This window comes from Pristiophorus japonicus, chromosome 20 (genome assembly GCF_044704955.1).
Source record: "Pristiophorus japonicus isolate sPriJap1 chromosome 20, sPriJap1.hap1, whole genome shotgun sequence".
Taxonomy (NCBI): Eukaryota; Metazoa; Chordata; class Chondrichthyes; family Pristiophoridae; genus Pristiophorus; species Pristiophorus japonicus.
Genome location: NC_091996.1, coordinates 16,675,325 through 16,698,313, shown reverse-complemented (window position 1 = coordinate 16,698,313; position 22,989 = coordinate 16,675,325). Strand labels below are relative to the sequence as shown.

Below are 22,989 nucleotides of genomic sequence, written 5' to 3'. Positions count from 1 at the left end.
AGCGCCCTCTTGGATGCACTTCTTCCATTTAGGGTGGTCTTGGGCCAAGGACTCCCAGGTGTTACACAGTGCTGTAATCAATTGCACTTCAAGAAAGGCAAACATCTTGCCATGTGGTCAGCTTTCTTCGAGGCCAGTGGCGAGTGCCTTTCCTTCGCCACTGACCGCAAATTACGGGCCATTAAATTTAACTTGGTACTCTGTGTCTTAACCCCACCTCAATCACTGAGGCTCCACCTTGTATGTAACTGATGAAAGCTCAACCAGAGAGTGCTCGATGTACACACTGGGTTCCAAAATTGCTAGTAGTAACATCACTCAGTTTACCGAGCACAAAAAGATACAAAAAAATTCCAAACTCGATTACATCATCAAGGGTATAGGTTTGAAGCATGTGCACTGGCCAACACGGAAAGGGAGCAGAATTGCCAACCAGGGGTTCTTCCCCACTGAAGTAAAAGCTCCTCATAACTCCTTGTGGTTATGGATCTTTCACAAGAGGACTCATAAAACATCGACCATAACTTTACATCTCCTTTACTTACACATATTAAAACAGAGGGGGTGACAAATCTGGAGATAACACAACAAATTAATGTCAGTATTACAAATTTCAGCTTTCTTTTTCATTAGCCAACCACAGGAGCAGATGAGTATTTAAATTTTCAGTGGGGAACTTTGCCAGCTTGTAATTTGGAAAACACTGCAGCAGGAAGATTTGTTAAGAATATATTTGCTAAAAGGTCACTAATCACTTAGCAGCCAAATTAAATATAGTGCTTAACATACAGTGAACTTAAAAGAGGAAGGAAAGTCTAGTGGGGATACTTTTTATTCAAAGTTCAACCCCCTTTTATATTTTAAAATGACTTGTGAAGAAAAATATTTGTTGTTCTTTCATTCCCGGCTTGTAAAGTGAGGATAAACAATTGACATTTTAAAATTGAAGTCCACAAATATTTTTCTGAACTTATTTGAAAATATAAACCGGAATATTTTGCACTAAACTACTTTCCCTTTAAGCATCTGTTTTCAGGAGTAAATGCACAAAGAAGAAAAGGATTTAAATCACAGTCTCTCTCCTCCCATGTGTATACTACACCCTTGCAACAGATAACAAAACAACATCTGGAGACAGCATCGCTTTGTTCCATCTATGAATAATGAATGAGCCAGAAGGCATGACACAGTTGTTTAGATGCACACACGGTCAAACTGAAGAAGGAAGCCACCTGCAGCAGTGCAGAGGCTTCACTACAAATCTAAATACAGCAATGATTCAGTCAGCCAAAAATAGCTTTAATAACAGACCACAATCATTTGTGTGGTTCTAATCTCACAGCTGACATGCCTGATATTAACAAGTCAGCTGGGTGGCAAGAGGGCATTACAACTATCCTCAGTGCCCCCAGGCGAAGAAAGGGACAAATCATCAAAGAACTCAAGGTCTATGGGGAGAGGGCAGGAAAGTGGAGTTGCTAACAGAAATAGGAGCAGGAGTAGGCCATACTCGAGCCTGCTCCGCCATTCAATATCATGGCTGAACTTCTACATCAATTCCACTTTACCACCCTATTTCTTGATTCCCTAGTGTCCAAAAAACTATCGCTCTTAGTCTTGAATATACTTAACGACTGAGCATCCACAGCTCTCTGGGGTAGAAAATTCCAAAGATTCACAACCCTCTGAGTGAAGAAATGTCGTATCATCTCAGTCCTAAATAGCCGATCCCTTGTCCCTCACACGATGGTTCCTAGTTCTCGACTCTCCAACCAAGGGAAACGGCCTCTCAGGATCCATCCTGTAAAGTCCTTGAAGAATTTTATACATTTCAATGAGATCATCTCTTCTAAACTCCAGAGAAGATAGGCCCATTCTGCTCAATCTCTCTTCATAGGACAACCCTCTCATCCCAGGAATCAGTCTAGCGAACCTTCATTGCACCCGCCCAAGCCAAGTATATCCTTCATTAGGTAAGGAGACCAAAACTGTACACAGTGACAGTACTCCAGGTCAAAGCCTTATATAATTGCAGCAAGGCTTCCTTACTCTAAAACACCAACCCCCTTTCAATAAAGGCTAGGATTCTTGCAGGTTGAAGCAGAGACAAACAAGCAAGCTAGCTTAGTTAATTGGACAGCTAGTAAAAACTGGTTCCATAAACAGGCCAGTGGTGAGTCAGCTAGAAACAGTATAAAAAGAGGGGGCTTGGTGCAGTCTTGCTTGGAGTGCAGCGGCAGGTTAGAGTGCAAAGGTAAGAGTTTGGTAAGTGGGAGAGTTCGGGCAAGTGGGAGCAGGTGGTGTTGTTTTGTCTTGTTTTCCCCACCAGTGCTGACTCCCCGACCTGGGAGGAAAAGAAAACAAAGTGTGACGTCACAGCCAAAAGGCTAAGTGATTGGCTGGTTGATTGGTGAGTAGTTTTTCTTTTTTCCTTATCTTGTCAGTAAGAGCCCTTTGGCATTGTTGCCAAATTAGTTAACTTTAAGTGTTAAGTCATGGCAGGAGAGCCCAGACCCGTGTCATGCGGGAAATCAGGGACGCTTCCAGTGTCCTGGACAACTGTGTGTGCAGGAGGTGTATCCAGCTGTAGCTCCTGTTCGACCGCATGACGGCACTGGAGCTGTGCATGAATTCACTCTGGAGCATGCGCGATGCAGAGGATGTCGTGGATAGCACGTTCAGTGAGTGGTCACACTGCAGGTAAAGGTTACAAAGGCAGATAGGGGATGGGTGACCACCAGACAGAGCAGGAGGTGGTCATCTCCCTCCAAAACAGATATACCACTTTGGATACTGTTGGGGGAAATGGCTCACCAGGTGAAGGCAGCAGCAGCCAAGTTCATGGCACCATGGATGGCTCTGCTGCACAGGAGGGCAGGAAAAAGAGTGGGAGAGCTATAGTGGTGGGGGATTCTATTGTAAGGGTGAGAGATAGGCATTTCTGCGGTTGCAACCGAGACTCCAGGATAGTATGTTGCCTCTCTGGTGCAAAGGTCAAGGATGTCTTGAAGCGGCTGCAGGGCATTCTGGAGCGGGAAGGTGAACAGCCAGTTGTCGTGGTGTATATAGGTACCAACGATATAGGTAAAAAGCGGGATGAGGTCCTGCAAGCTGAATTTAGGGAGCTAGGAGTTAAATTAAAAAGTAGGACTTCAAAAGGTAGTAATCTCAGGATTGCTACCAGTGCCACGTGCTAGTCAGAGTAGGAATTGCAGGATATCGAAGATGAATACCGTAGTGTATCTGTAAAGCATGCATTCCCAAGTTCCGCCACCAGGGAGCGCATCCCTTGAAGTCCCAAGGGATCCCAGCATCCCTTGGGAGCACTGTATATAAGCCGGCCCCCCTCAGGAGTGTCTTAATAAAGACTGAGGTCACTGTTACTTAAACTGCCCTGTGTGCAGTCTCATCTGTGTTGGGAACACAATAACTGGCGACAAGTATACGAATCCAACGCAAAGGTGCAGCAAACTGTGGGCATCCTGGAGAAGTTCTAAGAGGGTGAGGACTGGGAAGCCTATATCGAACGGCTCGACCAGTACTTTGTAGCCAATGAGCTGGACGGTGCTCCTCACGGTCTGCGGGGCACCGACCTACAGCCTCATGAAGAATCTTCTGGCTCCAGTGAAACCCACAGGTAAGTCGTAGGAGGAGCTGTGTACACTGGTTCGGGAGCATCTTAACGCGAGGGGGAGCGTGCTGATGGCGAGGTATCGGTTCGACACACGCCAGCGATCTGAAGGTCAGGAAGTGGTGAGCTACGTCGCCGAGCTAAGGCGACTTGCAGGACAATGTGAGTTTGATGGCTATCTGGAGCAGATGCTCAGAGATTTTTTTGTACTGGGCACTGGCCACGAGACCATCCTACGAAAACTTTTGACTGTAGAGACACCGACCCTCAATAAGGCCATTGCGATAGCACAGGCGTTTATGTCCACCAGTGATAACACCAAACAAATCTCAGCACACAAGTGCTAGCAATATTCATAAATCAACTGGAACTGTGTTTGCGAGCAGAAATGTACAAGGCAGAATCCACGAGTCTGCAACTGCCAGCAGGCCTCAGGTGACCCAGATGACTGAGTCTCCAACAAAGGATGAATGCAAGGCAATTCACACCTTGTTGGCATTGTGGAGGCTTCCATTCAACCTATTCATTCCGCCTCAATGGGTATGTTTGCAAGAGCTGTGGAACAATGGGGCACCTCCAACGAGCTTGCAGACAAGCTGCAAGCTCTGCAAAACCTGCTAACCACCACGTGGCAGAGGAAGATCGGTCCATGGTGGATCAAAGTAATTTCGAACCTCAGAGAGGAGGCAGATGCTGAAGTACATGGGGTGCACATATTTTCAACGCAATGTCCACCTATAATGCTAAATGTAAAATTGAATGGCTTGCCCTTTGCCATGGAACTGGACACTGGCGCAAGCCAATCCATCATGAGTAAAAAGATGTTTGAGAGACTGTGGTGCAACAAGGCACTCAGACCAGCCCTGAGCCCCATCCACTCGAAATTGAGGACGTACACCAAACAGCTCATCACTGTCTTGGGCAGCGCCATGGTCAAGGTCACCTACGAGGGCACGGTGCACGAACTGCCACTCTGGATTGTCCCGGGCGATGGCCCCACACTGCTTGGAAGGAGCTGCCTGGGCAAAATCCATTGGAACTGGGATGACATCCGAGCGCTATCACATGTCGATGAGGCCTCATGTACCCAGGTTCTCAACAAATTTCCTTCCCTTTTTGAGCCAAGCCTTGGAAACTTTTCCGGGGCAAAGGTGCGGATCCACTTGGTCCCAGAGGCACGACCTCACATGATGAGGGAGAGAGTGGAAATCGAGCTGGACAGGCTGCAACGCGAGGGCATCATCTCCCTGGTGGAATTCAGCGAGTGGGCCAGCCCGATTGTTCCACTACTCAAAAGTGATGGCACGGTTATGATTTGCGGCGATTATAAAATAACTATTAATCCTTTCTCGCTACAGGACCAATACCTGCTATCTAAGGCAGACAACCTATTTGCGACGCTGGCAGGAGGCAAGAGGTTCATCAAGCTCGACCTGACTTCGGCCTACATGACGCAGGAGCTGGAGGAGTCTTCGAAGGGCCTCACCTGCATCAACATGCACAAGGGACTGTTCATCTACAACAGATGTCCGTTTGGAATTCGGTCGGCTGCAGCGATCTTCCACAGAAACATGGAGAGCCTACTCAAGTTGGTACCACGCACGGAGGATTTTCAGGACGACATATTGTCAGGACACCGTCGAGCACCTACAAAACCTGGAGGAGGTCCTCCAGTGACTGGATTGCACAGGGCTACGGCTGAAGAGGTCGAAGTGCGTCTTCATGGCAACAGAAGTGGAGTTTTTGGGGAGAACGATCGCGGCGGACAGCATTCGGCCCACAGACGCCAAGACAGAGGCTATCAGGAACACGCTCAGGCCACATAACGTCACAGAGCTGCAGTTGTTGTTGGGACTCAACTATTTTGGTAAAGTCGTACTGGGGTTAAGCACCCTCTTAGAGCCCCGACATGTGTTATTGCATAAAGGTGAGAACTGGGTACAGGGAAAAAACCAAGTAATTGCTTCTGAGAAAGCCAGAAACATTTTATGCTCCAACAAGCTGCTTGTATTGTACAACCCGTGCAAAAGACTTGTGCTAGCATGTGATGCGTCGTCGTACGGAATCGGGTGTGTATTACAACAAGCTAAAGTTGCGGGGAAGTTGCAACCTGTCGCCTTTGCCTCCAGGATAACATAAGAATTAGGATCAGGAGTAGGCCATCCAGCCCCTCGAGCCTGCTCCGCCATTCAACAAGATCATGGCTGATCTGGCCGTGGACTCAGCTCCACTTACCCGCCCGCTCCCCGTAACCCTTAATTCCCTAATTGGTTAAAAATCTATCTATCTGTGATTTGAATACATTCAATGAGCTAGCCTCAACTGCTTCCTTGGACAGAGAATTTCACAGATTCACAACCCTCTGGGAGAAGAAATTCCTTCTCAACTCTGTTTTAAATTGGCTCCCCCATATTTTGAGGCTGTGCCCCTCGTTCTAGTCTCCCCGACCAGTGGAAACCACCTCTCTGCCTCTATCTTGTCTATCCCTTTCATTATTTTAAATGTTTCTATAAGATCACCCCTCATCCTTCTGAACTCCAATGAGTAAAGACCCAGTCTACTCAATCTATCATCATAAGGTAAACCCCTCATTTCTGGAATCAGCCTTGTGAATCGTCTCTGTACCCCCTCCAAGGCTAGTATATCCTTCCTTAAAGTAAGGTGACAAAACTGCATGCAGTACTCTAGGTGCGGCCTCACAATACCCTATACAGTTGCAGCAGGACCTCCCTGCTTTTGTACTCCATCCCTTTCGCAATGAAGGCCAACATTCCATTTGCCTTCCTGATTACCTGCTGCACCTGCAAACTAACTTTTTGGGATTCATGCACAAGGACCCCCAGGTCCCTCTGCACCGCAGCATGTTGCAATTTCTCCCCATTCAAATAATATTCCCTTTTACTGTTTTTTTGCCAAGGTGGATGACCTCACATTTTCCGACATTGTATTCCATCTGCCAAACCTTAGCCCCTTCGCTTAACCTATCTAAATCTCTTTGCAGCCTCTCTGTGTCCTCTACACAACCTGCTTTCCCACTAATCTTTGTGTCATCTGCAAATTTTGTTACACTACACTCTGTCCCCTCTTCCAGGTCATCTATGTACATTGTAAACAGTTGTGGTCCCAGCACCGATCCCTGTGGCACACCACTAACCACCGATTTCCAACCTGAAAAGGACCCATTTATCCCGACTCTCTGCTTTCTGTTAGCCAGCCAATTCTCTATCCATGCTAATACATTTCCTCTGACTCCGCGTACCTTTATCTTCTGCAGTAACCTTTTGTGTGGCACCTTATTGAATGCCTTTTGGAAATCTAAATACACCACATCCATCGGTACACCTCTATCCACCATGCTCGTTATATCCTCAAAGAATTCCAGTAAATTAGTTAAACATGATTTCCCCTTCATGAATCCATGTTGTGTCTGCTTAATTGCACTATTCCAATCTAGATGTCCTGCTATTTCTTCCTTAATGATAGCTTCAAGCAATTTCCCCACTACAGATGTTAAACTAACCGGCCTCAAGTTACCTGCCTTTTATCTGCAATCTTTTTTAAACAGAGGCGTTACATTTGCTGCTTTCCAATCCGATGGTACCTCCCCAGAGTCCAGAGAATTTTGGTAGATTATAACGAATGCATCTGCTATAACTTCCGCCATCTCTTTTAATACCCTGGGATGCATTTCATCAGGACCAGGGGACTTGTCTACCTTGAGTCCCATTAGCCTGTTCAGCACTACCCCCCTAGTGATAGTGATTGTCTCAAGTTCCTCCCTTCCCACATTCCCGTGACCAGCAATTTTTGGCATGGTTTTTGTGTATTCCACTGTGAAGACCGAAGCAAAATAATTGTTTAAGGTCTCAGCCATTTCCACATTTCCCATTATTAAATCCCCCTTCTCATCTTCTAAGGGACCAACATTTACTTTAGTCACTCTCTTCTGTTTTATATATCTGTAAAAGCTTTTATTTTCTATTTTTATGTTTTGCGCAAGTTTACTTTCGTAATCTATCTTTCCTTTCTTTATTGCTTTCTTAGTCATTCTTTGCTGTCCAAAAGCATGCTAACACATGCGGCTGGATTTTACTCCGCTATTCCACCTAAAATCAGACAGGAAAGCAGCAGAAAAAGGGGAAGAATTGGGCGGTGAGGCCTACTACTGCCTCATTGCTCTGAGCTGAATTTCTCTCCCCCATCAGGACCACGAGTGACGACTCATGGCTTTTCCACCACATGTATATGCCGGCAAGGTGGGTAGGGCCCAGATTCACCACCTTGGTCTCAGCTGAGGCTTTCAGAGGGAAATTTGTTGAAGTCTTTGGGGCTCTTCTGCCTCATGAATGTCACTTCACACTCTTGGTCGCGTTGCAGTACTGTCTAGATTTTGCTCAGGACAACTGGTGGGCTTCCCGCCAAGAGCCTGCTATGAATGCTTAATAACCCCTGACTCAGGAAATTGGGGAAGTTATGGCAAGGTCAGGGCATCAGGCACAAGTCCTACCGCAACTCTGAGGGCGTTGGAAGTGGAAAATCCAGCTGTAACTGTCCACTGTAATAAATGAAAAATCATTACTTAAATGATGTACTGGAGGGTGGATGAAGCTTGTAGAACCATTCCCAGCAAGAATTAATGCCTTTGGGGAGTTAACTGGGGGTGGAGGGGGGAAGTACTCAAGTCTCGAGGTAACAAAGGCAAGGATGAGGGTTTCAGCAGCAGATGAACTGAGGCAAAGGTTGAGTCGGGCGATGTGATGGAGCGGACATGTGGTCGGAAGCTATTCTTGATTCAAATACGACACCAAGCTTGCGAATTGTCTGGTTCAGCCTCAGAGTTGCCAGGGAGAGGCATGGAGTTGGTGACTAGGGGTTGGAGTTAGTAGTGGGGATTTTAGCCATCTAAAACAAGAATGTGATACACTTTTAAGGATAACATTAAAACCTCTTTTTGAAGTGCACCAGCTGCAATTTTCTTGATATGGAAGCTGAAGGTCTTTAAATGGGGAGCTAGTTCTGTAAAATTATTTTAACTAGTCAATAAATTAATTTTCTTTTAAGCATCAGGTATATGTTGAATGGACCCTTTAAATATTTCCAATTTTCTCCCCAAGGAGCGGTTTCAAGCAGGGTTATGAATCTGGTATGGTTCTAATAACTTGCCCTTACGCCTGCTCTTCCCATGTGAACTTAGCTAGTGAGTGCCAGCAGACCATTCTTCTTGGACAGCCCATTCCTCTGCTGTGCTGAAATCCACATCTGTGCACTTGCAAAGATTACTGGATCATGATCAGAAGAGGAATCCCTGGCTTATTTATTCATTCCGTCGCTAACCCAGAGATGCTCAGATCAAGCAAACTCGCCCACGCGTGCCAAAACTGAGATCAACTAGCTCAGCAAGGTCTAGGGGTTCGATCCTGAGACCTTCCTGGTCTATATGACACTCAAGCCAATTTCAAAATATAATTTTTTTACAAACACAATGTCATAACTTTCATCAAAATGTTTCATATGGTCACTTCAGGAAGATGTAATTAAGATAAAAATGGCACACAGATTCTCTCAGTTCGTTTCCACCAAAACTATCAAAAGGGATGTCAGAGACTCTTCAATAAGTCCACTTGCCCAGCCTGAATTGTTTTCTGCACAAATCGTTTTTTTAATTCACGGGAATTAACGGGATGTGAGTGTTGCTGGCAAGGCCAGCATTTATTGTCTATCCCTAATTGCCCTTGAAAAGGTGATGGTGAGCCGCTGCCTTTACCGCTGCAACCAGTGTGGTGAAGGTGCTCCCACAGTGTTGTTAGGGAGGGAGTTCAAGGAATTTGACCCATTGACGATGAAGAAACAGTGATACATTTCCAAGTCAGGATGGAGTGTGACTTGGAAGGGAACTTGGAGGTGATAGAAACATAGAAAATAGGTGGAGTAGGCCATTCGGCCCTTCGAGCCTGAACCACCATTCAATAAGATCATGGCTGATCATTCACCTCAGTACCCCTTTCCTGCTTTCTCTCCATATCTCTTGATCCCTTTACCGTAAGGGTCATATCTGACGCCCTCTTGAATATATCCAATGACCTGGCATCAATAACTCTCTGCGGTAGAGAATTCCATAGGTTAACAACTCTGAGTGAAGACATTTCTCCTCATCTCAGTCCTAAATGGCCTACCCCTTATCCTGAGACTGTGTCCCCTGATTCTGGTGTTCCCATGCGGCTGCCCTTGTCCTTCAAGGTGGTAGAGGTCGTGGGTTTGGGAGGTGCTGTTGAAGAAGCCTTGGCGCGTTGCTTTAGTGCATCTTGTATATGGTACACACTGCAGACGCAGTGCGCCAATGGTGGAGGGAGTGAATGTTTAAGGTGTTGGATGGGGTGCCAATCAAGCGGACTGCTTGATGGATGGTGTTGAGTTTCTTGAATGTTGTTCGAGCTGCACTCATTCCAAGTCGGTGGAGAGTATTCCATCACACTCCAAACTTGTGCCTTGTAGATGATGAAAAGGCTTCGCGGAGTCAGAAGGTGAGTCACTCGTCACAGAATACCCAATCTCAGAACTGCTCTTGTAACCACAGTATTCATGTGGCTGGTCCAGTTAAGTTTCTGGTCAATGGTGACCCCCAGGATGTTGATAGTAAGAGATTGGCGATGATAATGCCACTGAATGTCAAGGGGAGGTGGTTAGACTTTCTCTTGCTGGAGATGGTCATTGCCTGGCACTTAGATGGCACAAATGTTACTTGCCACTTATCAGCACAAGCCTGAATGTTGTCCAGGTCTTGCTGCATGCAGGCACAGACTGCTTCATTATCGGAGAATTTGCAAATGAAACTGAACACTGTGCAATCATCAACGAACATCTCCTCTTCTGACCTTATAATGGAGGGAAGATCATTGATGAAGCAGCTGAAGATGCCGGGCTTGGGACACTGCCGAGAAACTCATGCAGCGATGCCCCGGGGATGAAATGATTGGCCACAACCATCTTCCTTTGTGCTTGGTATGATTCTAACCAGTGGAGCCTTTTCCCCGATTCCCATTGACTTAAATTCTGCCAGTCACTCTCATCTCACCTCTGGAATTCACCACTTTCTCCATTTTTGGAGTAAAACTGTAATGAGGTCTGGAGCAGAGTGGTCCTGGTGGAATCTAAACTGAGCATCAATGAGTGGGTTATTGGTGAGTAAGTGCTGCTTGAGCGCACTATTGACAACAGCTTCCATAATTTTTCTGATGATTAAGAGTAAACTGATGGCCGGTAATTTGGCCGGATTGGAACTTTCCTGCTTCTTGTGGACGGGACATACTTGAGGAATTTTCCACTTTGTCAGGTAGATGCCAGTGTTATAGCTGCACTGGAACAGCGTGACTACAGGCACGGCTAGTTCTGGAGTACATATCTTCAGCACTACAGCCGGGATGTTGTCAGGGCCCATAGCCTTTGCTTATTTCTTATTGTGAACTTTTTTTTACAAATCAACTACATATAACAATTCAGTTCACCTCACATGCGTGATATACAAAACAGTTACTGAGAAACAGATTGCGCCATAAACCTATGCAAAGAAATCCACAGAAACAATATATATTTTCACATCTAAGGCAGTACGGATGAGGGGTCACTGTGCCTCTCTGATACAGGATCATGGATCAACTGGAAGCATCCCTTTTCTGGGCTTGCTGCCATAAAGTGCATCCCATTTCTTATCATCCTCATGCTGTTTAGGTTTAGGTTTACTTTCCTGGCCTTGGCTGCAGCCCCATGAATCAAACAGACCTCTCGTATTTCCATAGGTAACAGACTAACAAGTTAGTGAAGTAGAAAATTTAGTAACGGGAAATCACTTTAATTAATTAGAAGTTTGCAATCATCTGTGTATTCAGCAGGCATGTATTTATGGTAAGTTATTACTGATGGCTAGTCATCTGTTTCAAGCTAAACTGTAGTGTAGTTACAAAAAACATTTCCACTAGCAACTGAAAAAATCAGGACTTCCACTTGCCTAATGGCATAGTAGGTAAATGAACAACATGGTTATAGTACTTAACCATAGAAACCAGAGGCCCCCGGATTCACTTCCAAGGTCTGTGCAAAGTTAGGCGATGTCAGTTGGAACAGCTGTTGCTGGCACTCCAATTGGCATCAATGCGTTGGGCGAGGAAGGGGAAAATCAGCCAGAATTCCTGACTGCTATTCAGCAAACCCCTGCTGGTGTATGCCAGTGTTTGCTCTCCTGCATGATCAAGCAACCGACATTGTCTCTGGACTCTTCTGATGCCATACGAGCTGAATACAAAAAGGTAAGAGAGAGCAGATTGTTCCCAAGAACCTCCAAGTTTCCTGGTCCCTGCTCAGTGCCTCCCTTTAGTAGTGAGTGGAATGGGTGATCAAAACTGCATCTCACCACTCCACAGTGCCATGGTGCTGCTCCATCAACTTCAGGTTCTTGAGAATTTTATCAGTCCTAAAACTAGCAGGCTCACAAAATAAAAAAGGTCAACCACTACTTTGTTTTATAGCTGCCTTCATGTCTCTCGTGATCATCATGCTTTACAGTTTACATGACAGCAAAAAAAAAGATACTTTGCAATGATCATAAGTTTTATGTCTTGTGATATACTGGTAAATTGCTAAACAGTGACTTTCATCAATGTGCATTTATTTTTCACTAATGAAACAACTGTGGATCTGTTCACATTGCATAAACATGAAAAATAGGTCTAGCAGAGCACGGATTTCTGCAGAGACAAAATTAAAATTCTGTCAGTAATTAAACTTGACTTTACGGGAACTGTTCTTTCAAAATTACTCCTATTTCAAAATTACCCCTGTTAATGGGGTTGCAGCCACCCATGTCTGAATAAATGGCACGTTAGATATTAAAAAATATCAATTTTAGGATATAGAAGGGAATACAAGAGTGCAAACCGTAAAAAGATATTAATGATGCAAGACCTTGAGTGTATTGGATTTGTCACATAACATCGTAAGTAACACAGTTTGCTTGCTTCAATGAATTACATGAAAATTCATCATCCTGTACTTTGGAACTCCCATTATATACAGTAATCAACAAAAAACATGTGATGGGCACAAAAAAAGAAAGCTGGGGTTACAGGATAAGGTTTGATGATAAAAGGAAGTTCTATATGAAAAACCTATGACACCAAGGCCTTAGATATTCAATTTTATTATTAAAAAGTCAGATGACACAGATTACAAGATTTGACTCCTCCCTCGGGCATCCTTTCTTTAACAGCTCATTGTTTTCATGCATTTGCCCTTCAGTTGTGAAGGCAAGCAAGCAGAAAGCCTGGGATTTCGTCACAAAATGTGTCACTGAGATGAACTAGGTCAATGCTTCCTTTCCAATATAAAATGCAGCATTTGAGCCAGGTAATTCATCCAGTCGTCCAGCCGAGAGCTGATAAAACTCATCAAAAGCATTGCTAATTGATCGGAGGAGGCTCGCAACAAAAAACACTGCAACATCAAACAAGAACCGCAATCCAGCAGAAGAAAATTAGTTTTGCATGGGAAATTATGCCAATAATAATGATTATTACAACCTTAAAAAAAACAGACTAATACTCTGCAATAATCTCATCAGGAATGGCTGGACTCTTTTCTTTAGAGTATGCGCACATGTGCAGTAGCTCCTGGCAGGCCGAATCTGTGAGCACGCGCTGCAGGCTGTGTGGGAGGGGCCAGAAGCACGCTGTCCCTAGCCCTGGCCGAATGGGCTCCCTTATCGGCGGCCCGCTGCGTTCCCCAAGGTAGGACTTCTATTTTTTATTTGGTATTTTAGGTGCAGGGTTCCTTCTATTTTTTTTGTGTGTTATTTATTGATTGCTTATTACTTTGGTCTTGGTGCTTTAGGTGCAGGGTTCCTTCTATTTTATTTGTTAATTAATTGCTTATTACTTTTTGTGCTTTGTTTGGTGCTTGGTAGTGCTTTAAATGTAGTTACTTGCGCCGATTCCTTAACTCTAGGTAAGGTTTTTCTGTGTGGACAGAAATGGCAACATACGCTGGCCTAAGTTAGTTTCGAGCAACTATTTGCTGGCGAAATGCCTAAAACAGGGGTAGGTGGCTGGGAACGCCCCCTTTTGAAAAAAAACAGAACTAAAAAAAATACTAACCAACTCACTTACACTGGTGCAAATTAAATGGCCAGAATTGCAACTAAAAAGGTTTTCCAGAAAAATCAAGTTGCTCCAAAAAAAAAAGGAGCAACTCCTGGGGAAACTTGGGCCCCATAAATGTAAGATAGTTAGCAATAAATCCAATAGGTAATTCAGGAGAAACTTCTTTACCCAGAGTGTGGTAATAATATGGAACTCGCTACCACAAGGAGTATTTGAGGCAAATAGCATAGATGCATTTAAGGGAAAGCTAGATAAGCACATACAAGAGAAAGGAAAAGAAGGATGTGCCGACAGGGTTAGATGAAGAGGGATGGTAGGAAGCTTGTGTGGAGCATAACTGCTGGCACAGACCAGTTGGGTTGAATGGCCTGTTTCTGAGTTGCAGTCGAGGTAATTTTATGTAATATGTTATAATAGTTAAGCAACAGACAAGTCCAATAAACGTTGCACCAGTTAATTAAGTATGGGGAGCAAAAATGCTGGATAAACACAGCAGGTCAGGCAGCATCAATGGGGGAGAACAGACAGATTAGTGTTTTATGTGTGGATTCATCCTCATGACTGAAAACTAAGAGGCAGACAAATGTGCTAATACAATCAGAAAAGGGGTTGCTGGGGGGGGGGCAGAGGAGAAAGATATATTCTTAAAAAAAAGACAAACCCAGAAAGGAATCATGAATGGATCATAACCTCAGTCAAATAATGGACAGAAACATTAAGGGGGAGAAATTTGGTCGCGCCTCATTTGGCGCGGTAACAAAGGCGGAGCAGTAATTTTAGCGCCTTGAAAAAGTTTGCACCCTCTGCCCAGAAATTCATCAGAATTGGCCGATGAACTGACAGGGGCGCTAAATCTGCCATTGCACATCAGAGCTGGGGGGCGGGCAGGGGGCTGGAGATAACGAAAGTTTGGTCAGTAAATTTGGCAGACCCATTGCACATGCACGGAACTCCGAGTCAGAACCCGGCAACAGCAGAGTCTTAAAGGCGTAGCGTAGTGATGCACCCATTAATGGTTTCATCACTTCTCTTCAACCTGTACTGTTATGTCTGTCTGCCGCTGCAAATTCGGAGGCTCACGCACCATCCTCTCTTGCACTGACTCTGACCTCCGAGGGAAGCACTTCATCATCCCTTTAAGTAGCCGCCAGTTAACGACTCTGCAAGCCTGTACCGACTGTTTTTCCAGATGTTGTTCTTGGCGGCAGCACCTAATTTTCTGACTGGGATGCAAGTGTGGGCGTTGCACCAGAAATATGTCATGATCGGAGTGATCGAGAGCAGCCATGCACCCCCGGTGAGCCTTTAATGAATTTTCGGTCGGGGCACTAAGTGCTGCGCTCCTGGTCTTTAACCTCTTGTGATCCCATTAATGCCCCCTCTGGCCGCTTACTGAGACGTTAGGCAACCGGAAATCCAGCCCGAAGACTTTAGAGAGACAGTGTGTGTAAATAACAATGGAAGTGGGAGGCCCGGAAAAATGAATGAGATGAAAAACCCAAGGGTCGGGTGTGGAATTAAACCAGGTTCAACATAAGGATACAGTTCAAGTCTTAAGTTACTGAAGTCAACGTTTAGACCAGAGGGTTGTAGAGTGCCTAGAAAGATGAGATATTGTTCTTAAAACTTGCAGCCAGCTTCACTGGAACAGTGTATGAGGTCAGAGTGTGGATGGGCAAAGGAGTTAAAGTGACAAGCCACAGGTATCTTGGGTTTGCATTTGTGGACAGAACAGAGGCGTTCGGCAAAGTGGTTACCTAATCTGCATTTGGTCACCCCATTAATGTCTGAATGTGTCTCTCCATATGTGACTAATGTTCATCACTTTGCTCATGATTCCTCTTTGGTTTTGTGTGTATATTTTATCCCCTCCCTCTTTTCTGATTTAATGAAAATGCCTGTCCTCTTATTTTTCAGTTTTTAATGGCCACACCCAAAACCTTAATCTATCTGTTCCCCCCACTGGACAATAAAAGACAATGCTATCTGAAAATACATTGTCCTTTACTGGTCCTGCAGTTTCCAGCTTTGAAAAGGCTGAAACAGTATAGGTTTGACAACTGGCCAGTGCGAAAGACATTTCCATTGCTCCCAACACCACAATGAAGGGGCTGACCGGTTGATACCATTTCGTGCATCAGAGGGTCTTGACCTGGTATCTGCAGTTGGGCTGATTTTCTTTTATGTACTTTGAACCTACAGTGTTCAGCCAATCAGGATGCTGTAGCGTCAAAGGATGCAACTAAAATAATTTGAAAGCAATATGGATAACTATTTCAATTTTATGCGAGAAACTACTCAATTGAAGCTGCATTAGTCGGTCATATCAATTTATTGTCCACACAAAACAACTGGCATGCATCACTCTGTACTGTAGATTAATAACTGAACAGGGTTATGTTGCAAAGTTGTGTGACATTTTAAGAGTTCAGATAACTTCATAATCTGAGAGAAAAAAGCCTCATCAGTTTGCAATGATCAAAATCCTGAGGTTGTTGTAAATATTTTAAAATTACAAAAAGTTCTGTGTTTATAGTCTTTTTGAAGTTCTGCCACGAGACTTTTACCATTTTGTTATTGTCTATTTATGGCTACTAGGTTTCTTGATGAAGCGCATCATATGACAGAAAAGGGTTATTTTACAACATTAAACTGCCCAAAATATAATCTACACTCTCAAAGCCCAATCACAGCATATCTTATATTGAATTTGTACATAGACTTACTTGTTTTTCGTCAATAGATTCAGCTGCTTTTGTGATTCCATCGAGACACTTTCCAATGATGGGAATGACCTGTCTATCAACCTCAGAAAAGGTCTTCATTGATTCTCCAATTTTGACTATTCTTCTCTCATCCAGATCTTGAATTTTCTGAAATGAATTATTAATTAATTAACTTTCTGTACTTAGTACACTGGTAACTAAAACTCTGTCCCCTGTGGTCATCCCCCTGCAAAACAGATACACTGCTTTGGGTACTGTTGAGGGGGATGACTCATCAGGGGAGGACAGCAGCAGCCAAGTTCATGGCACTGTGGCTGGCTCTGCTGCACAGGAGGGCAGGAAAAAGAGTGGGAGAGCAATAGTGATTGGGGATTCAATAGTGAGGGGAATAGATAGGCGTTTCTGCGGCCGCAACCGAGACTCCAGGATGGTATGTTGCCTCCTTGGTGCAAGGGTCAAGGATGTCTCGGAGCAGGACATTCTAAAAAGGGAGGGAGATCAGCCAGTTGTCGTGGTGCACATTGGTACCAACGACATAGGTAAAAAAAGGGATGAGGTCCTACGAAACGAATTTAAGGAGCTAGGAGCTAAATTCAAAAGTAGGACCTCAAAAGTAGTAATCTCGGGATTGCTACCAGTGCCACGTGATAGTCAGAGTAGGAATCGCAGGATAGCGCAGATGAATACGTGGCTTGAGCAGTGGTGCAGCAGGGAGGGATTCAAATTCCTGGGGCATTGGAACCGGTTCTGGGGGAGGTGGGACCAGTACAAACCGGACGGTCTGCACCTGGGCAGGACCGGAACCAATGTCCTAGGGGGAGTGTTTGCTAGTGCTGTTGGGGAGGATTTAAACTAATATGGCAGGGGGATGGGAACCAATGCAGGGAGACAGAGGGAAACAAAAAGGAGGCAAAAGCAAAAGACAGAAAGGAGATGAGGAAAAGTGGAGGGCAGAGAAACCCAAGGCAAAGAACAAAAAGGGCCACTGTACAGCAAAATTCTAAAAGGACAAAGGGTGTTAAAAAAACAAGCCTGAAGGCTTTGTGTGTTAATGCAAGGAGTATCCGCAATAAGGTGGATGAATTAACTGTGCAAATAGATGTTAACAAATATGATGTGATTGGGATTACGGAGACGTGGCTCCAGGATGATCAGGGCTGGGAACTCAACATCCAGGGGTAGTCAACATTCAGGAAAGATAGAATAAAAGGAAAAGGAGGTGGGGTAGCATTGCTGGTTAAGGAGCAAATTAAGGCAATAGTTCGGAAGGACATTAGCTTAGATGATGTGGAATCTATATGGGTAGAGCTGCAGAATACCAAAGGGCAAAAAACGTTAGTGGGAGTTGTGTACAGACCTCCAAACAGTAGTAGTGATGTTGGGGAGGGCATTAAACATGAAATTAGGGGTGCGTGCAATAAAGGTGCAGCAGTTATAATGGGTGACTTGAATATGCACATAGATTGGGTTAACCAAACTGGAAGCAATACGGTGGAGGAGGATTTCCTGGAGTGCATAAGGGATGGTTTTTTAGACCAATATGTCGAGGAACCAACTGGGGGGGGGGATCATCTTAGACTGGGTGTTGTGTAATGAGAGAGGATTAATTAGCAATCTCGTTGTGCGAGGCCCCTTGGGGAAGAGTGACCATAATATGGTGGAATTCTGCATTAGGATGGAGAATTAAACAGTTAATTCAGAGACCATGGTCCAGAACTTAAAGAAGGGTAACTTTGAAGGTATGAGGCGTGAATTGGCTAGGATAGATTGGCGAATGATACTGAAGGAGTTGACTGTGGATGGGCAATGGCAGACATTTAGAGACCGCATGGATGAACTACAACAATTGTACATTCCTGTCTGGCGTAAAAATAAAAAAGGGAAGGTGGCTCAACCGTGGCTATCAAGGGAAATCAGGGATAGCATTAAAGCCAAGGAAGTGGCATACAAATTGGCCAGAAATAGCAGCGAACCCGGGGACTGGGAGAAATTTAGAACTCAGCAGAGGAGGACAAAGGGTTTGATTAGGGCAGGGAAAATGGAGTATGAGAAGAAGCTTGCAGGGAACATTAAGACGGATTGCAAAAGTTTCTATAGATATGTAAAGAGAAAAAGGTTAGTAAAGACAAACGTAGGTCCCCTGCAGTCAGAATCAGGGGAAGTCATAACGGGGAACAAAGAAATGGCGGACCAATTGAACAAGTACTTTGGTTCAGTATTCACTGAGGAGGACACAAACAACCTTCCGGATATAAAAGGGGTCAGAGGGTCTAGTAAGGAGGAGGAACTGAGGGAAATCCTTATTAGTCGGGAAATTGTGTTGGGGAAATTGATGGGATTGAAGGCCGATAAATCCCCAGGGCCTGATGGACTGCATCCCAGAGTACTTAAGGAGGTGGCCTTGGAAATAGTGGATGCATTGACAGTCATTTTCCAACATTCCATTGACTCTGGATCAGTTCCTCTGGAGTGGAGGGTAGCCAATGTAACCCCACTTTTTAAAAAAGGAGGGAGAGAGAAAACAGGGAATTATAGACCGGTCAGCCTGACATCGGTAGTGGGTAAAATGATGGAATCAATTATTAAGGATGTCATAGCAGTGCATTTGGAAAGAGGTGATATGATAGGTCCAAGTCAGAATAGATTTGTGAAAGGGAAATCATGTTTGACAAATCTTCTGGAATTTTTTGAGGATGTTTCCAGTAGAATGGACAAGGGAGAACCAGTTGATGTGGTATATTTGGACTTGCAGAAGGCTTTCGACAAGGTATCACAAGAGATTAATGTGCAAAGTTAAAGCACATGGGATTGGGAGTAGTGTGCTGACATGGATTGAGAACTGGTTGTCAGACAGGAAGCAAAGAGTAGGAGTAAATGGGGACTTTTCAGAATGGCAGGCAGTGACTAGTGGGGTACCGCAAGGTTCTGTGCTGGGGCCCCAGCTGTTTCCACTGTACATGAATGATTTAGATGAGGGGATTAAATGTAGTATCTCCAAATTTGCGGATGACACTAAGTTGGGTGGCAGTGTGAGCTGCAAGGAGGATGCTATGAGGCTGCAGAGCGACTTGGATAGGTTAGGTGAGTGGGCAAATGCATGGCAGATGAAGTATAATGTGGATAAATGTGAGGTTATCCACTTTGGTGGTAAAAACAGAGAGACAGACTATTATCTGATTGGTGACAGATTAGGAAAAGGGGAGGTGCAAAGAGACCTGGGTGTCATGCTACATCAGTTATTGAAGGTTGGCATGCAGGTACAGCAGGCGGTTAAGAAAGCAAATGGCATGTTGGCCTTCATAGCGAGGGGATTTGAGTACAGGGGCAGGGAGGTGTTGCTACAGTTGTACAGGGCCTTGGTGAGGCCACACCTGGAGTACTGTGTACAGTTTTGGTCTCCTAACCTGAGGAAGGACATTCTTGCTATTGAGGGCGTGCAGCGAAGGTTCACCAGACTGATTCCCAGGATGGCGGGACTGACCTATCAAGAAAGACTGGATCAACTGGGCTTGTATTCACTGGAGTTCAGATGAATGAGAGGGGACCTCATAGAAACGTTTAAAATTCTGACGGGGTTAGACAGGTTAGATAGGTTAGATGCAGGAAGAATGTTCCCAATGTTGGGGAAGTCCAGAACCAGGGGACACAGTCTAAGGATAAGGGGGAAGCCATTTAGGACCGAGATGAGGAGGAATTTCTTCACCCAGAGAGTGGTGAACCTGTGGAATTCTCTACCACAGAAAGTTGTTGAGGCCAATTCACTAAATATATTCAAAAAGGAGTTAGATGAAGTCCTTACTACTAGGGGAATCAAGGGGTATGGTGAGAAAGCGGGAATGGGGTACTGAAGTTGCATGTTCAGCCATGAATGGCGGTGCAGGCTAGAAGGGCCGAATGGCCTACTCCTGCACCTATTTTCTATGTTTCTATGTTTCTGTGGCAGGGCCCCAGGAAGAGGCAGAGTGCTTGGTGCATTGTCCATCGCTTGGTTATCAATAGCATCTGTTTTCTGATCAGTAGACACTGTATCCTGAAGTATATCGAAAACCTCAGCATAACAGTAATCTGATTCAATCCTTTAAAAGACTCAAGGACAAATCAGAGGATAAATCAGTGCTACTGTAATTTAATGAAAATATGTAGCTGCCAAAAATCATGAGGCATCAATTATTATATTGATCCGCTTGTTGTGATATATCGTTCTCATTTTGTTCCTGGGTAATTATGTTAATCATCCAGTGACAATCTAAGTTTGGATCAGAATTTTTTTTCCTATTACTAAAGTTAACATTGTGCTCCTCCGAGGTCAGATTTTTTTTTTAATTAAAAAAAGTTAATAATTGGTGTGCAATGAGTCCTTTATCATCTCAAAGGAAAGTGTGTGTTAGGACTCAAAAGTCACACTTGTATACAATGAAGATCACAAAATATTTCCCTGAATTATAAGTGGGACTCACAACACAAGTTTTTATACATGTATTGCCGTAAATGTAGATAATACAGTGACACCTCAAGGTGTCTCGCAACACACTGGAACTAGTTTTCTTTTCTAAATTCGAACAGTGGAAATACACAGTCTACTAATGCCCGAGAAGGGAGAGGTTAATTCTTCAGCATTTTCTATTTTTATTTCAGATTCCAACCATTTGTAGGTTTTCGCTTTTTATTCCTCCTGAATTAATAACCCCCACCGAGTTCAGAGTGTCTTCCCTCAACTTCGATCCCACTGAGTCATTCTAACTCTTCTCCCATTCACAGAGACACTCTTCCCCTCCCAATTTCAGTAAAAGAGGCACTGTTTGCTACATCCACCATCTCCCAGATCTTCCGTGCTTTCAGCAACCACCCCCCCGCCCCCCCCACCACCATGTCCCATCCCCCCACAAGCTCACAGTGAGCTCTTCTCACCAATGCTTTTCTCATTGCTAGTCCTGGCTCACACTGCTAATTATAATTCCCTGACTTGGAAAAGATCAGGAATTTTCCACCACAGCACAGAGCATCTGCTTCCAGAGTGAAACAACATTGTCTGGTCTGAGCTGGAACCATCAGTGCCAGTGAGGAAAGTATATGGGAGCTGTGTGGCAGTGATCTACTAACTAAAGCCAATGGGGCAACAAACCTGCTGTTAACTAAGCAAGCATAGACTGTAACAGCTCATTTGCTACCCCAATAGGATGAAAAATGTATACATGTCACATAAATGCGTTTACATGCTGACGCGGCTGTGTGATGCCTGAAGTGCGACAACCACTATAAGGTGTGATGCTGTACAGCCTGCGTTCTGCCTTCAAAATTTTAAATACAAATATTTAAAGTCATTTCTGGATCCCCAATTTAACATTTCCCCAAGAAATGCCCTACTCTCTGACTAACTTACAATGCTACATCTTTATATAGGCTAAAATGACTAGATTCCAACTTACCTGGAATATGTTTGGTATGTTTGTATAATAATGTTCATGCTGTTCCTTATTAAAGTTCTGCAGAATGCTGGAATATTCTCCCTTACTATCAGATGCCATCTGCTGTCGGGTAAGGGCCTGCTGCCGAGCCTGTTCGGAAATATTCACAAACAATACAGTGATCAATAATGCCAGACTTGAATTTCATGCTCCCTGTTCATGCATTCTCTCAGCTGATGGTGTTCTTTATTTCCCAGCAAATAGGACTTATACAACTATGCCAGCAAATGTAGGATGGAGGAAGAGAAACAGAAATAGTGCACATCATGGGCCCAAGTTTCGAGCCGCGCCTGGGACGCCCGTTTTTCGCGCCACAAAGTGCGCCTAAAAGAAACCTCCAGATTCTCCACCTCCCTGCAGGTCCTCTGCGCAGCGCAGCAGGAGCTGTAGGGGGCGGAGCCAGGTCCCTGCGCTGAAAACAGTGCCGGGACCTCTGCACATGCGCGTTACAGTGGGCGTGCAAGTGCAGTAGCTCCAGGCGCCCAAAACTGTGTGGGAGGGGCCCGAAGCACGCAGCCCCTAGCCCTGGCCCAATGGCCTCACTGGGGCTGCGTGAATAAGGCTCCTCCCACGGCCAGCTCCTGCTTCCTCCCGACCCGACTCCCACTTCCCGCCCCCGGACCAGACCCGACACCGACCTGACTCCCGCTTCCCGCACCCCCCACCCCCGGACCGGACCCAACCCAACTTCCACTCTCCCCCCCAACCCCAACTCCCGCACCCCCCCACCTTCCCCCCCGCCCCCGGACCCGACCCGACTCCCGCTTCTTCCCCACCCCCCCTGGACTGGATCCGACCTGACCTCCCTCCCCCCGACCTAATCTTCCTCCCCCCAACCTGACCTTCCTCTCCCTCCCTCCCCCCAACCCGAACCGACCTCCCTCCCACCACCCCCCCGACCCGACCCAACGCCACCTACCTGTAAATCTGGTGCTGGGGACGGGCCCTGCCCGAAGTCTCGGGCCCGACCCGTTCAGCCTCCCTCCCCCTTCTCCTTCCCCACCCCCCCCATCTCCTTC

The 22,989-nt window shown here is 45.2% G+C and overlaps 1 protein-coding gene across 6 annotated transcripts in view; it reads right to left on the bottom strand.

Annotated features, from left to right (window-relative positions):
* The window catches only part of fnbp1b (formin binding protein 1b), a 337,119-nt gene that overhangs the window by 89,012 nt on the left and 225,118 nt on the right, over window positions 1-22,989 (bottom strand). For all 6 annotated transcript variants that reach the window (XM_070863799.1, XM_070863797.1, XM_070863796.1 and 3 more), the window contains 2 exons: window positions 21,932-22,060; window positions 16,506-16,652 (listed from right to left, as the gene is read on the bottom strand). In XM_070863799.1, the coding sequence (XP_070719900.1) occupies window positions 16,506-16,652; window positions 21,932-22,060 (276 nt within the window). The remainder of the gene's footprint in view (window positions 1-16,505; window positions 16,653-21,931; window positions 22,061-22,989) is intronic.